Genomic DNA, 16,851 nt, shown 5'->3' with positions numbered 1-16,851 from the left:
TAAATGGTAACGAAACACCAACGGTACAGATTGCACAAAGCACCCACCTGTGAAATTACGTCACCGTGCGCGGTACGCACTTGGTAGAGATATCTGTATTTACGTTGCCTCTGCTCCGCCCTCGTTTCTTCCTGCCGTATCCTTTGCAGATTGAGTTGACGAGATCTTCGAGATGGGGCTACTGCAGTCAGAACGGGTCTCGTTAAGCATCATGCATGCAAACTATAAAATAATCTTAGAATGGATCAACGGGCACATTCGATAAGGGCTCATCATGAAGCCTGTTGTGATGCAGATTTCATGACGTGCACCGTGCACTTTCCGCTGCGAGGGCTTGGTGGCGCGTGCACCAGCGGAGAATTCCAAAGTGAACGACACGCTCTTCTACGTATCATTTGAAAACTGAAGATGGGTAATGATAATAATAGTCATAATAATAATAATAATAATAATAATAATAATATTAATAATAATGATACCGGGATGTTACACGTAAGGTTTGTCTGCGCAAAAAAATGGGTGACGTTTCCATAAACTCGTGGAAATTTTACCTAAATGGACAACACTGAGCTTACAGTGAAAGTGTCGTCTGCTTTGAGCATAGTAGCAGAGGCTGTAGGTCAGGAGGGACACGAACCCTTTTCAGTCAACGTACAGTCGAGCGCATTTGTTGCTCGACATGTCATAATAAGCAACAATGTAGACGAGTCTGCTCTCTCTCTAGAAATCAAGAGTTAACAACAGCTTTCACTGGTGCTCCCCAGGTGGCGCTAGCGGGACCGGTGAGAGAAATTATGGGCCCAGGGGATGATTCCTGCCCGGCCTCCCCTCCTCACGTCTCCTGGTGCTAGCAACCGTCGGGCCTTGGATCAAGTGGGCCCCTGAAGATGCGCGGGCCCTGGGGCTCCACCATCCCTGGCTGACCTGCCCCCCTATTGCCGGCCCCGGGCACTTGCATAACTGCCCTGAGGGTGGCAAACATTCGAATACTCATTCAAATGTGCAATGCAAGTACTCATTGGTGAAGGCACAGGTTGACGGCAACTGTGATGCTCAAGCATTCAAACGTTGGAAAACACCTCGCAGTGTCTTGACAGGAAGAAAAATGGGATTAGTAATCTCACGTTCAGTGTGATGAGTGCCTCGGCCAGTAATCCTCCACTGTGTAAATACGCCAAGGAGAATGAGCAAGGGCCACATGCCCAGGATGAGCCAGGAGAACCAACACAGGGGGAACGGAGGCTTTAAGAGAATCACTCCAAGTGCCCAATGGGCCAAGCGAAAGCGGCTGACAAAGTAGTCCGCACTGATGATCATCATGGCCCCACCATATACGCTTGTGCCCAAGATTGTCAGTGCTGTAATTGGAGACAATCATGACATGAGAGATCAAAAGTGCAACACTATTTGTTGCGCAGTATACAATACTGTACGTAGGGTGTCCAGTTTTTGGAAATTATAATTTCCGAGGTATTACAAGTGAGGCCGCAGATGGGTGACAAAGAGAAATTACTAGAGGTGTACGAATACTCGAAATTTCCAATACGAATCGAATATTTGGGATATTCAATTCGTATTTGTATTCGAAAATTTGATATTCCAAGTTTTCCAATATTCGTAAAAGTTCGATTTTTTTTTTTTTTTTTCGAATATCATACCAGCTTATTACGAAGCACGCTGAAATTTGTACGTTGCGGTAACAGCAACGAACATGTAGAGCAGAAAAGCTGCAAAGCGACCCACGGGGCCTCCGACGCACGCTTGTCTGCGAATGCGTCGCTACACGTTCGGTAACCGAAACCGAAACTAGTACACAGCTGTGCGCAGCCGCCATTTTAAAGTCGGCCCCAGCCAAGCACGAAACCGCGGTACGCTTCATGCATCGTCAGCACAGTCGCGGCTATAGTGGATTGCCAACGAACACCGAACATTCGTATGAGGCCTACAGTTCGGTGAAATTCCGGTTAAGTAACAAAATTTTTGCTGGCGTTGAGCTGAACACCGCTTTTCACCGTGCCATTGCATACACAGCCAAAACCCGCGTCTCGAACGCGTTTTTCGGTTTCGATTTGTGGTTGTAATAGAATCATGGTCGCGTGCTGTGACGGCGTAATATCGCGGAGTGGGACGTGACGATATTTCGACATAGTTTCTCCAACTCCGGCGCTGTGCGACTGCGTTAAAAAGTGCCAATAAGGGCAACAATAACGCTGCAAAGTCATTTGAAACTGCACTAACAGTTGTTACAGATGCATGGAGCGATTTTGCTCGCGACTCGCGCGCGTCGGCGTTGGTGCGACAAACTTTTGAGGCCCGCGCGCAGATTTTCGCCGTGAAATGAAAGAAGCACTCGCACGAACGTCGCGGAAACAATCACGCGTGATGATCACAGCCCTACAACATCGTCGAGTATCGCGGATTTACTGCGCTAATGAATGAGGGTGTTCCAAACTATGCATTACCGTCAGGAATGGTCTCAGGCGTGAGAGCACAATGGAACCGTGCAGTTTCTCGCCTACACGACAAATGCGGAAGACATTGTTAGTGCATGAAGAGAGCATTCGCCACCTTCATTTTCCTTCCGGGATGTGCTCATCACTAAACCATCGCACATTTCGAACATGTCATTGCCCTTTACTTCCGCTCTGTCTGTTTCACCAGCACTTACAATGCCAATTACACGGGTGTTCAATGTTCATGAAAGATTTTTTAAGTGCAAGTTTTTTGTTTTGTTTTTTTACGGTTTTCAGCTTGCCTCATGAGAAGAGCACATTGTTTCACCGTAAAAATAATTTTACTGTAGGTACATGTGCACATAAGCATGTATGTCCTTCCTTATTATCACTTGGGACATTTTCCTAAGGATCAGCAGAACAGAACTTTGACGATGCTTGTTTTGAGGGCTTAATTAACCTTCAACTTAATTGACTCTTCGAAGCCTTTATCCTATGACGTGATATTCGATTCGATATTCGAAGGACATTTGCAGATATTCGTATTCGATTTCTATTCGAAAATTTCAATATTCGCACACCTCTAGAAATTACCTTGTTATCTCCTGATGTTATAAGCCAATTCAATCTTGTAGTACTGCAATTTGGTTTTGTGCATTTTTACTGCGTTCGGGGATGCCTCAAAAATCGTAATCAACAAAAAAGTGGGAGGCCTAACAATATTGAAAGGACACCCTCCTCATGTTCCTGATGTTACTTCACATGGGCTGACACTTGGTGCAATGCCATCCACCTTTTTTGACTCTCATCCAAGAAATATTACACTAAAATTATTATTTACCCTACCAAAATATGCCTTGTACGTAGAGATGCAAAATTTCCGGAAATTTTGAATCGCTCGAAAAAAAAACGTTTTTTTTTTCGGGTTTTTTCCCGAAAAATTGGAGAAAATGGAAACAAACGCGGTTACTGCTGAGTCGAAGCATTGCCGGCCAAGCCACAGCATACAATGAGCTAGAAACTTCAGTAGTGTTCACCCTCTCGGCATAAATGCAGTGCAGAGCATCCCATGAGACTGCTGTCTACTCAACGATAGGTAATTGGAACAACCCGTCCACTCCGACCAAAACTCCGACATTATGTGAACGCGACGGCGACCGCTTGGAAGAGCCAGACGGAGCTCTAGGTTGGTGGTTGTTGGCGGATTAGAGGCACCCAAGGCACTGTTGGCGGGTTGGAACGCATCGAAGGCACGAAAATTTAAATTTTTGAATTTTGTCGCCTGGAAATTTTGGCTAATTTTTCCGGAGCCGAGGAAAAAAACTTTTTTTCCCAAAAAATTTCCGTTTATTTTTCCGGGGCTTCGCATCTGTACTTGTAAGGCGACCTGATGTAGCATACGGTACAGTGACAGAGACTTGTGACGTATCATCCAGTGGGAATCAAAAACTCACTCTTGCACACAGACCCGACGCTAATCATCACACACATAACCTACCCTTCTGCCAGAAGAGAGTGAGCAGGGCACCAACAACTCCCGACGACAAAAGTACGCCTACTGAGATCCAGACAGTGGGGAGGATGCAGAATAAGCGAGCCAAGGCCAATCCCACAAAGCCCGCTAAAAGTCCTGTGTGGAAGCCTGTCAGGAACAGGCCCACATGCTGCACCAACATGGTGATGAGGCCTAGCAGGAGGCCGGCACCTAAAGAGACACCTGCATTCCCAGCCATGGGAAGCAAGCTCTCTACCGTGCAGATCTGGTACACCACAAACGCCCCAAACAGAAATCCTGTCAGGAACATCACAGCTTTGAAGCACCGGTACCCTACAAAAAAAATAAAAAAAATAAAAGATAATTCTTCTCAGTACCAGCACAGCAGCGCTGTGTTCATGTACACGTGTACAGTGCATGTTGCCAGGGGCAGGTCCAGACCCTCACTTTGGGGAAGGGCGGGAGGAATCCTATGTTTAACCGGATGATACATCATAAATTCAACAGAAACGGTCAAGAAACACATTATAAACTCTACGGTAACTATCAAGAAACACGTCAGAAACTCAACAGAAATGTACTCATCAGATACTAATCAGAAACGCGGTGGCCAATTTTAAACAGAAATGCATCAGAAACTCATTAAAAAAGTCATCAGAAATTCTGATGAGTGTGATGTCAAAAGTCAATGACTTTTCTTTAGAAACACATTAAGATTTTTTGTAAGGGTTTGGAGAGTGGGGGGGTGCGATGCACATTAATGTGTACATGCTGTATATGCGTAAAATAGGTCGTGTGCTCGGAATGTGTTCGACTCGGTTATGCAACTATTCACTTCGTATTCATTTCGGGAACATGACTACTATTTGCTTTGTATTTGCTTCGGTTTTAAAACTACTATTCACACATCCCTACTTATAACTATAGAGTCCTGCACGACCCGCGGGCGACCCGCACGTTGTTGCGGGTGGCCGGTCTAGGTTTTCGGTGTCGTACTGGTGGGTGGTCGGGTGCGGGCGTCATTGTTGACGGCGGTGCGGGCAGCCGGTCGGGTGCGGTCGATGTTTTTTTGCAAAAACTCAATTAGAAAGAACTCCGAGTTGCTCAATTTCTTACGTGTCTGTACTACAGTCGCTCGAAATATGACGTAAAACGTCGCTGCAAGGGCGGAACACACACACAGAGTTAGGGTGCAAGAGCGCCTGTGTGTCCGTCCTTGTCTTTTGTCGCGTTGCGTATCATAATGCCTCATGCCACAAACCGCAAACACGCAATTGCACCTTCTTTCCCACTGCACTGGTGTCGTACAGGAAACCATATACACACATACGCATCTGATCATCATGCATAGACCAGGGAGTACTCTTGGTTTAGGCGTCAACGTTCATCGCGTTGCGGGTATAGCGGGTCGATTGCGGGTAAGCTTTTGGAAAAAAAATATGCGGGTTGCGGGCGGATGCGGGTCTCATTTTGAAACGGGACGCGGGTTGGGTGCGGATTTGAACCTGCGGGTAAAGGCTGATTCACACTGCTGCGTTTACGGTTGCGCTTGCGTGTTACGTCCGCTGATATCCAATCATTGCAACGGAACATCCTTCCGGATGGAACGAAGGTACACGTAAGACGCTGTACGCAGCCGTAAACGCAGTAATGTGAATCAGCCTTAAGGGTTGGATGCGGGTCAGATAATTCCGACACGCGCAGGACTTTTTTTTTAAATTCCGTGTCAGCGCCGCGAAGCAACTGTGGCTATGAGCGGCGTACAGACGTGGACAGATGGAGAGAGGACAGGAAGGAAGGAGTAGGGGACGGGGGGGATTAGTATGCGTCCTGGGCCGACTTCAGGGGGAACTGTGCCGACATTGCGCAGGACTCTGCTTATAACGCACGTGTCAATGCAGATGATTGCTATCAACAACATGTTTTTGTGGAGGGCAAAAAACGCTCCAGGACAAAAAGTCCACAATGAAGCATATATGGGAGCACAGTTTATGTGGAAGAGTTAGCAAGTATGCAGCTTACCATAAAGAGTATACACGATGCCGAAGGCCATGCACATGCCACAAAGTATGGCCACAGGAATGTCATAGTCATAGCTGAACTGCTGACAGTCCAGGACTTCTGTAGAGTTGAAGTCATGACCATGGTCAAAAAACTCTCCCTCCATGGCTATCAGTCCTGTGCAGACCAAATGTGTTAACGGCACGCTTGTACCACGGCTATTATATGGCTGCTACTTGTTGCAGTCCCCCCCAAACCCGACAACTATTACAAATGGAACGTGTATAGCGTACCTTTTCACAAGATATAGGATGCTTTGGCACAGGTAGGTAAATGGGTTGCGAGCCCTAGGTCTCCTGCAGACCCACATTCACACCAATGTCTTTGTACACGCAGTATTGTACTGGAGCCAGGCATTCCCAGGCCCCTGCAAGATACAAGGGCGACAAACAATTAACGAAACGAAACTCTGATGCACACCATAACTTTGAAGCGCTACAGAGATAAGGACGGGGAGCGATACACAATACATAGGCGCGCAGAACACATAGGCGTTCTGTGATGAAGAACATGGGATTCCGGAACGCAACTGCAGTGCTAGCGTGCGCGATAAGTAGTAGCAATTACAGAATTACAGCACCCAATAAAGCAGAAAATCAGCAATCAAAGTCGATGCACATGCAGATATTTTCGGTACATAGCATTGCTACATGTGTAGCTTGTCTTTATAAAGGAGTCATCACTTTTGTGTATCAACACAAGGCCAGGATACTTCTACAAGAACTCCATTTCACTCACGGAGCAGGATGACATGAAGATGCCATAAAAAATGTAATGCTTGGAAGATGTGCGTGTATGAAGTTTACTTCAAGCAAGTAGAACATGTCGGTCAATCTAGCTGGCAAACATTCAGTAAACTCATTGAACTCGTGCTGCCATAAAACACGCACGTTCTTTATGTATTCCAGACTGTTTTATTGTCGTTTCAATGATGTGTTTGAATTGAACGAGTACAATACTGAGAAAATGCATGTCACTGTTATGAAAATTATCACCCCACCTACAGTTTCTGCAAAATTCCATCAAGCAGTAACACATTTTGTGACATGGAATTAACAGCTTGCCAAATGCGCAAGTTCGCCAACGGCCTGCGCGTCACACAACACAAAATGACACGCGACCACGTGCACGCGACACGCTGCCTACATGTCCGCCGCGCACCTGCCGGAAGCGCACTCAACTATAGTACACTTCACAGAAAGAGATCCCGCCCGTCGAAAGGGAAAATTCTTTAAATAACATTTTCACCTTCATGGCACACAGAAAAGAAAAACTATAAAACATTATCACAACAAAAAAGAGACAAAAAAATTTATCTTTCCTTTCCTTCTGCGTTGAATTTCTAAGCTCAACGGGAAAGCAGACGAACAAAGACAGAGTAGCAAAAGTACTCAGAAAAAGAAGAAAGAAAAAAGCTTGGGTCGGATATTAGAGTCCTGCGAACCTTTTGGAATTCGGAAGAGGTACAGGTTACCTCCATGGGAACTTCATTCTACTCGAGAAGCACGGAGACAAAGAAACCACACATGGAAGACGGGTAGTATTGAAAGGTACATTCTACTCTTCTCTCAAAGCCCAGCCAGCCAGACTATATATCTGAACAAATTGTGCAATAGTAGAGAAGTACATTCCCTCATACACTCAACTGTGTGCCATCGAGGAAAAGGATTTTATGTTTCCAGAGTTGGCAGATAGGGTCAAAGATTCAGGTCCTGAACCTTTTGGAATCTGGAAGAGGGACAAGGTACCTCCACAGTAAATCCATTCTACTAAAGCAACACGGAGACATTGAGATACCACGCATGGAAGACATGTGGTACTGGAAGGTATATATTATAGTAGTAACTGTAACTATAAAATTTAGAAAGTTACATTCCTGAAGTAATCTTCCAATGATGGCCCTATCGCTATTATAGCGCTCCCAAGCAAATTTAGAATTGTAAACTTCGCAAAATTCATAGAGAGAGCACACGAATCATGCAAACAGTTACCGTGATTTGTGATTAAAGTTAATACCTATTTGAATTCCTGCCCTCGAATCATCATATCCTATCCTTTCGGTCGTCCCACATCACCCAGATTCAGCGTGCCACGTAGCCGCCAAACCTACATTTTCTTCTCTGGATTTATTCAGAAGAACACGATTATATATTCCACCGAGTCTTCAGTAACAGTATCCAGTTGCTCCTTTTTAATCCCCCCACTAGCCAGACAAAAATCTCCTGTACCTCATTTAGCAGAGATTGTGAAGTAACTTTACGCCTGTCCTCATCAACCCGGTCTGCTTGCTTTTCGCAGACTGTCGTCTGCTGACATTGCATACGCTATGCAAAGAGCGCGCTGGGGATAAAATTGGCAGACGATCACGAACGAAGCGGATGACGGCCGGTATATCAAGCAACAAGGCCGGCTTCTCGTTACTAGGCGACGGCAGCTGTCGTCGCCAGCCTCATTTCCAAGCGGATGCTCGATGGAGCATACATAAAAATGGACGCGGCGTACAATCGCGCTCGTTATATCCCTGGAGTTTCTAGCTATCAAATCATATCACGCTGTGCGATACAGCCACCTGGCATAATAACGTCGGAGTTAGAGGCCGCGTATACTTCAATAGCACCGGAAGTTGTAAAAATATATCGATCCCGTTCATTCATATATCGATGTCAGATTTTATTATCCAAATTTATGGAGACACCGGTCTGTCTGTCACGGCAGGAAGGGTATACAAAAGGGAATAAAAGGAGGACGGCACGGGAAGAACAAAATCGTTCTAACGTCGAGCTTATATTCACGGAAAGAGTCTGTGGTTTGTGAAATATTACGGGAAGACGTACCAATTATAGACTGATGTCATATAGGTGGGAGAGCAACATACATACATATATGGTTCTGGAAAAGGTTATTTCCTAAAACCCCCGTGGAAGATGCTCAAAGGAATGCCAGAAACCCTGAAGACTGATCAGCGCATTACAACGGACATTATTCATTACTGAAAGGGCCGCTTCAATCCGCTTTATTCATAATTTTTGGCTCCCCGTGAATAAAGTATAAAGTATAAGCTCAACCGTGGGAATCATTAATCTAAAAACACCTGTTCATTTCTCAGGAAACTCTTGTTGATGAGGAACATTATGCCGAAGCCGCCGCAGGAACTGTTCGCGGCTTCGCATAATTCCTCCTCTCCATTCGATCATCGCCTCTTTAGAAGACAGAGACGCAAAGCTTCCCTACTTTCCTGATGAAAGAAACGAAACAACAATGGTTGCTATGCGACGCACTTCAACAGGGGCGACGCAATTGAGAACACAGAGAAACCAATCCGAGCATCTTGAAAGAATCGCATCTCGATCGGGCAGCACCTCGACGCCTCGCGAAGTTTAGATATATATGTTTCCTGCACTCTCCGAACAGTACGTTGGCATCATCCTAAAGGCATAAATCCTCAAATACTCAGAAAGCATCTTGAGATATATCCTTCAAAAGGAAGTTCTGCAGCATCACTGTAAAAAGTGCGTTGACAATATATGAAGGGAACGCCTTACAGTAAAAGAGAGAGAGAAAAAAAATTCAGTCTTTTATAGAGGACTAGATATGTTACTACAACATTTAGTCCTGTTTGGAACTAAATGCACGAAAGTCTGTGCAATATTTAGGGACTATTTGTGGTTCTACGGAGTAAATTTCAGGGTCAGGGGACTAAAATGGGGAGTAATTGCAACCTATAGGGGACTGGAAGCTCTAATTGATCCCCGTTTATTTATTTATTTATTTTTTCGAGCGCAGTGGACAACATAATGGGTACAACATCATCTTTTTGGCCAACTTTCCCTTACAAATACTATGTGCTTTTTGCCACATCTAACAAATGATTTCTCTTTTCTTATTTTTTTGAGGGGGGGGACAGAAAAACCTAGAATGTTCAATAAGAGCCCCATTACATGGGCGTTCCTTGCTTAGCACATCCATCCACTTACGCCATGAACGAAGTAAAACAAGACAGAGACGAACGAACCAACGCGGTCTTATTAGATTTTGTGGAAACGATCCCCTTCCCCCTGGTCCAGTACATTGTGTGTCCCGGGGGCAACGTTCCCTCGTACTGACGAGCTAACATCCCGGTGCTGGCGCTTCCTCGTTCGGAAATTATATATATATATATATATATTTACAGGAGGTACCCTAATCGATGATGCAGGCGGCGACGGACAGACGGACGACACACAGTCGAGCAGCGGATGCAGCTCTGGGTCACCACCGTCACGATGATATCTAGCTCGTGCCCTCGATGACCACACGCACTTAATGCATTCTACGTACATTGAGGTGACTAAGCGTATCTAATAGTCCTCTGTAGAGGACGGAGACTTACGCGACCGCTGGATGACTGGGTTTCATCGATCTGAAGCCATTCTAAGATGACGGCGCTATTTTGTGCACTGTGTACGAAACTTCAGCTGTTTCGAGAATAACCAGCTCGAAAAAAAAAGCTGGGCCACATTCACGTATACCATTCAAGAGTAAGCTACGCGAGGGTCGTATGTGCACTAGGACGATCTGGACTGATTTAATACAAGACATAGAAATGTATGGTACATACGACGGGAGGATTCGGGATGTTTATTCGAAGAAAAAGGGTAAATGTCCGTGACGCGCAAGGTCGACTTGCTATAACATTTAAAAAAGACAGCCTCCTCATAGGTTCTGTGTAAGTACATCCGAATATTTGAATAGACTAGACGAGTAAGCAATTCAGACTTCAAATTCTACGCTTTTCGTCATACAGTCAAACTCCTTTACAACGAAACTCAGGGGACAGCAAAAAAATTTCGCAGTAAAGGTATTTTCGTTAAAAAGGATGTCTATTATTGGACCTATAGGCTCCAGCGGGACCGCAAAAAAAAATTTGCTGTAGTGGTATTTTCGTTAAAAAGGTGTTCGCTATAAAGGAGTAAATTGAACAATAGCATGCTGAAGACACTTCTCGTTCAATCGAACATTCCTTCGACACAAAGTGCAAAGCAAAAATAAAAATAAAACATTCGCAACACCATGATGTCGAGCAGACCCAATAGCGCGAATCGAGGTATACAATCTATTTCCAGCCGCTTCTGGCTCTTCGCAAACAAGGTTGGAAAAAGAGACAAAGCCCCCTTATAAACTGTGAAACGTCGATAATGGGACAAACTTTTTATCGTTCGGAGACAGCGGGGGAAATAATCCTTCTGTACGTTTTATTCGTTTCCACGCCGGTGTCACGTACCAGGGCTTTACGATACACGCGAAAAACCGGTTTCCTGCGAGAACAATGCTCCGTTGGTAATTTTTGTGCGACATCGAGCAGAAGACATGCGATACACAACAGGTCCCCGTGCCGTGAGAGCCACCGCAATTACAGGAAACTGGAACAGATAGCAACGACGCCAGGCGGATGATCGCAACATCATGACAGAATGGGCATTCAACGCAGACGACAATGAACAGACGATGGACGCAGACGAATACGAAAAGAAAGATGCTGTTGCGGCCTAAGCATTTCAAGGGAACGGTATCAATGACCAAACTGATGTTGACTTCCCTGCAGTGCACGGGAGTCGTGCAGGAAAGCGAACGCGCAATATGAGTGATTCGCTTGGGGGAAGAAAAAGGGAAAGGGAGAGAAGTTGCTTTGTTTCGTTTGGTGAGCATGCCTTTATCATCAACGCCATATGCAATAAATAAATAAATAAAGCTTGCGTGATTTTCTTAGCCTTTAAATTACATAAACAAATCATGCGCATTTACATGAGAACGAACGCTGAACTAATTTTGCAAGAATATTTTCGCAGAAATATTATGCGTATTTGGTGCAGACAGCTTTCGGCTTGAAAAACAAAGAAGGAGGGCAGTGTCGATCACACGTCCTCGCCTTTTCACTCTCTCACTTTAGTGCAACGCTTTCGTGACATAAAAGTTTTACGTTCCCGCAGCAGTCCCAGAAAACCCAACTCAATATTCTCTGAATAAGCAACAACATCTCGGTGCACTAAAAAAAGAAAGGAACAAAGAAAAAGAAAAGAAAACGCGTACGCTCAAAAATTTCCCGAGAAATAGAAAACCAGAAATCGAAAAGCTATCAAACGCGTTCTATTCAGTGGAACATGTTTCTCGCTTTTCAGCTTTTCTTTCTCTTTCTCTTTCTTTCTTTCTTTCCTTCTTTCTATCTCTGGGAACAGGAGCAAGTGGATAGCAGATGAACGATATCAGTTTTCACAGCCATCGCACGAAAGAGTTGTAAAACGATCACCCCGTTGCACTTTCGCTGCTCGCATCTGCGCTGGATAAAATTCGTGCTTTGTCGGCTACCCACGCCTCGGAATGATACACTTTCTGGCATGGCGTGTCGGGATTTTGAGTTGGCGCGGAGGCCATAGACCTTACGTAGAATCACACCAGTCGTAAAACGCAGCTGTGCGTGTAATTCGTCGCAGCATTTGCAACAGCAGTTATTTTGCTGGTGCGGGCGCCGAATAAAATGATGGGTGTTTTGCATTTTGCGGGTGCTCTAGGACGTCAAAACGATTCGACAAATGTTGTTGAGGGATCCACGTTATGGTTCATCACACTCTCATTCGAAACAGTGCGGGTACATTGGGTGGGCCACATTCACTGAGAACAAGACATGAGGGACTCCAGCGGAAGATGCGGAAAACGTCACAGCTTTCTGGTGTCACGTGAGCGCGAGCGGTCAACGTCATGTTTTTTCGTGCTCTGCCAACCATGGGTAATATCCTGCGTCTCAGACAAACGATATTCCTTAGCAGACGACAGGGCCGATGGTGTCGTCTGCGCCTGCGATGTCCGTACATCACTCTCACGATATTCCGGCGCCGTGCTCAACATAAGACGTGGCGAAACTTTCGCCCTGTGAGCAGCTTTTTGTTTATTCTTCCGCTAGAATATTCCGTGGGGATGTATCTCGCGTGAGAACACGGTAGAAGCGGCGAATTAAGCAGGGGTCACCCACACCGAAACCGCACATTGTTTCCTGATAAGAATCATCACGACATTCTGACGAACGAACGCGAGCACGCAGCGAGAAAGCATTTCGTGCACGCAACGAAGTAGCCTTCACGAACACATCCTTTTGTGAAGGTTTAAAAAGAAAACGTCATGAAGCTGAAGAGGAAGCATCAAATATGGAAAGAGCCCTATGCCGTTGTCTTTTTTTGTTTTTGTTTTGTTTTTTCTGCATCTATATAACGTCTGTTTGGATACACAAACCGATATTCACGCAAATTGCACCGTGCCTCCAAATTGCTGGCGTTCTCTGCTGCATTCGAACCCGCACCTCGCGCAAGACTAGAGAACTACATCCAGATTCATAATAGTCTTTATTATTATTATTATTATTATTATTATTATTATTATTATTATTATTATTATTATTATTATTATTATTATTTGAGCCTCAGCTATGACCATTAGTGACATTAACAATACTTACTTACTGTACTTTGACCTCACTTCCTACCTACGATCAGAGACCCTCAACACACAACGGATCCATTCCTCAGCTTCCAACATCCTGCAATCACGCAAGCCTCGAGAGCGTGTCCCACAATAATAATAATGATAAAAGATAAGTGTGCTCCTTTCGACCTTTAAAAGTCGAGCGTCATACCGAAATTAGAGCAGATATTTTCATGTCCGAAAAAGTGTGCGCGAGAGAAGAGCAGAGGAAAAGCGCGCCAAAACGGTAAGTAAAAAAAGAAACCAGGCCAGGAAGAAAGACCGTGACTGGAAAGCAAGAGCTCTGCCATCGTGGGAACCTCCGACAAGCAAGTGAAGGATGCTCCTCCGCCACGGCGGGAGCTGTCGACCATCCCCAACCGGCCGACAGAATGTTTGTCAGCACAGTGCGCTTGTCGAGCTCGCCTTCAATGCAGCTCACTGTTCGTGCCGTATATGCTCGCGTCTAGGGTCGTAGCTTGAGAATGATTGATACACTATAGCATCTTGCTCCGCCTTATGGAAAGAACACCTGTGTTTGTTTACGTACACGAATGAGAGAACGTTGTAGAACTGCTGGAGATCGTCAATGGGGAGGGGGGGGGGGGGGATGGCTTTTGTCGCGGGATAAAATGGGCAGTAATTGCAATCTAGGGGACTAGAAGCTGTAATTACTCCCAAATTTATTTTTATTTTATTTATTTTTCGTAAAATATTGTTCGGAGCACTTTAAATACCGGGGAGATTATTATTTTTATGGACACTGCAGGTACTGAGAATATGGACACATTTGCCGCCCGCACTTTAACAAAAGAAAAGAAAACAGAGAGAGAGAGAGTTTTTTCATATTTTTATTTTATTTTGGAGGCTAGATTCATTGCCACATGCATCGTCCGTTCCGAAACTAAATGCAGGGAAGTTTATGCGAAGTTTAGGGAGTATTCGCAGTGTTGGCGAGTAAATATCAGGGTCAGGGGAGTAAAGCGGTAAGTAATTACACCTAGATATTATTATTATTTATTTATTTATTTATTTTCTTACAGCGCATTTCTCCCTTTTTGAAAAGAAAACACTAATGAGTTTTAGTAAATCGTACGCTGTCGCCTTTGCGTACGTAAGGGATAGCGTGGTGGGTTTGCGCAAAGCTCTGTTTATGTATTGCGCGTGCGCAGAACCATCGACACTATCCCTCGCTTACGATATATTAAAACTCACCACTGTCGACAGTTTGACAACGCAAGCGAGACAATGCTTCTACGGTAGAAAAAAGGAGCTGAAACAAGAACAAAGGCAACTTTCTGACTAAAGTACCGTATACTACACAAGCGTTTCAGGCTTTTGAGTAGGTACTACGTAGGTACTCTACGTAGGTACGTAGGTAGTAGGTACTCTTTGTGACTTTTTCAACACGAAGCAATCACAATATACCGCTGCCCCTGCACTCAATTGTTTGAAAAGTAGCAGCGTTGGAGATGGAACTAATAGCCACAAAACATCGGCGTGATCGGAGACTTTTACAGCTCCAACATATATTTCCTTTCTTTGGGAACAATGACGGAATAAAAAAATAAAAACCTGTTTCCTCGTCTTTCTCGAAACGACTGAACGCCGCTAGACAAAAAGGCGGCCTCAACTGAATATGTTACCCCTATCCGTCTTTTCTCTCCTTTTTTTTTTTTCTTTCTTTCTTTCTTTCTTCTCCCATTGTAGCCAGCCACCCCTTCTTCTTCAATCGTTCAAAACTTTACATGGATGCACGGCCGACCTCGAAATGTCCTCTGTGTCGCCCAACACCGCCACCTGAGCGGGGCTCCCACTGTCCTACCTGAATGAACGAGCCGCGGTACAAAATCGGTCGATTAAAAAAAAACAAAAAAAAAAGAGGGGAGAGGGAGGGAGAAAAACGCTCCCTGCGACCCTCTATTCATAGAATGCAACGGACTACTAACGATAGGGTACTCGTATATATAGGATGCTCGTATACGAGTAACGTAACAGCCAAAGAAAGGCGAAGAACCGCGAAAAAAAGTAAAAGAACGACTTGAGATATACGCCACGCACGACACGACGAGATATATGGTATGATATACTGTGTTCAGAGTTGTGTTGCGTAGGCAAGGAAGTAGCGTTATGGTGGCTAGATGAATATTCATCTAGCCACCATAGTAGCGTGTTCACACTGCTCAAGCGCTGTGCGCCAAGTTACGCTCTGCGCATGCGGAGTGCGCACTCGCTGTTTCTTTACGTAATCTGCGTTATAGAACTCTGATATAAACGACAAAGATGACAAACACTTGCACAGCCCCAAAGGATCAATTGATTGATTGATTTGTAAAAAAAATGGAGAGGTTAGTCCCGAGCCACACGGAACTGGCTACTCCAGGAGGCAGGATCACAAAGGATCATTCCGACGTACTCTAAATCTTTGCTCCGAAAGTTTTGGTTATCTCACATGAGATAGGTAATTTCCAAGACAGCTGACACCCTGCGAGCTGCTATACTTGCTTACCTCGCTCTTCCAACAGGTAACGTGAACTATTCGCATGTATATCGTTCAGACCAGATAGTGTCACCAAGATAGTGGGATGTCAATACACACAGATTCGAGGATGGCAAATGGCCTGCAGGACCTATTGCCCAAGCAGCATAACGCATACTCAAAGTTCAAGTACATAGAGGTGGCTATATATAGTAGGTGTCGTATCAGTTAGATGCTTTTCATTCCGCATAGATTACTTACTTTTCGTGTTAGCGCCGCGAAGCAACTGTGGCTATGAGCGTAATTCGGCATAGTAGATGCCCACGAAAAGAACAACCTTCATCTTCCCCCTCAGTTCCTATGCATTCACACACTTTCAGTATATTGCGCTGTTTGGGTATAGTGCAGGGGGTAGCGCAGGGATATAGTGAAAGCGCCGGCTTGTTCCTCTCTCTCTCTCTCTTCTGTATGCGCGGACTTTCCCGTCGGTTACACGAAACAGAAAGCTAGGAGACGAAGAAAGGACCGAATGACTCTTTTCGTTTGGAGGAAAAAGAAGAAAAAAAGAAGAAGAAAAGAAAGAGGATGGAAAAGAGAGAGGACTCAGGTACAGCTCAATTTCTTGCTTTGTGTAGATTAATTAATGCGGCCTCTACTTTAGCTTTCATAATTCAACACTCTAAAAACAGAACTTCACCGCATAGCACGCTGTGCGCCAACCACTGCCACGAATGGTATGGTTATCGTGTCTGATTCGAAGAGAGAGGTGGGCGTACGCCTTTTTGTGGCAATTTGGATATATAAAAATTGCCACAAAAGGGCGTACGCCCCCATCTCTCTTCGAATCGGAAGCGATAACCGTATCATTCTTTGCA

General features: G+C 44.9%; 1 protein-coding gene across 3 annotated transcripts in view; it reads right to left on the bottom strand.

Moving 5' to 3' along the window:
* LOC135367024 (transmembrane protein 198-like) overlaps positions 1-16,851 on the bottom strand; it is a 35,211-nt gene that overhangs the window by 3,378 nt on the left and 14,982 nt on the right. For all 3 annotated transcript variants that reach the window (XM_064600081.1, XM_064600079.1, XM_064600080.1), the window contains exons 2-6: positions 6,243-6,376; positions 5,971-6,126; positions 3,952-4,281; positions 1,125-1,358; positions 48-181 (exon numbers count right to left, since the gene is read on the bottom strand). In XM_064600081.1, coding sequence (XP_064456151.1) covers positions 48-181; positions 1,125-1,358; positions 3,952-4,281; positions 5,971-6,115 — 843 coding nt within the window. In that variant the 5' untranslated portion in view covers positions 6,116-6,126; positions 6,243-6,376. The remainder of the gene's footprint in view (positions 1-47; positions 182-1,124; positions 1,359-3,951; positions 4,282-5,970; positions 6,127-6,242; positions 6,377-16,851) is intronic.

Source organism: Ornithodoros turicata, chromosome 8 (assembly GCF_037126465.1).
Source record: "Ornithodoros turicata isolate Travis chromosome 8, ASM3712646v1, whole genome shotgun sequence".
Classification (NCBI taxonomy): Eukaryota; Metazoa; Arthropoda; class Arachnida; order Ixodida; family Argasidae; genus Ornithodoros; species Ornithodoros turicata.
Note: the sequence above shows the minus strand (reverse complement) of the source record. Positions and strands in the feature narration are given on the sequence as shown.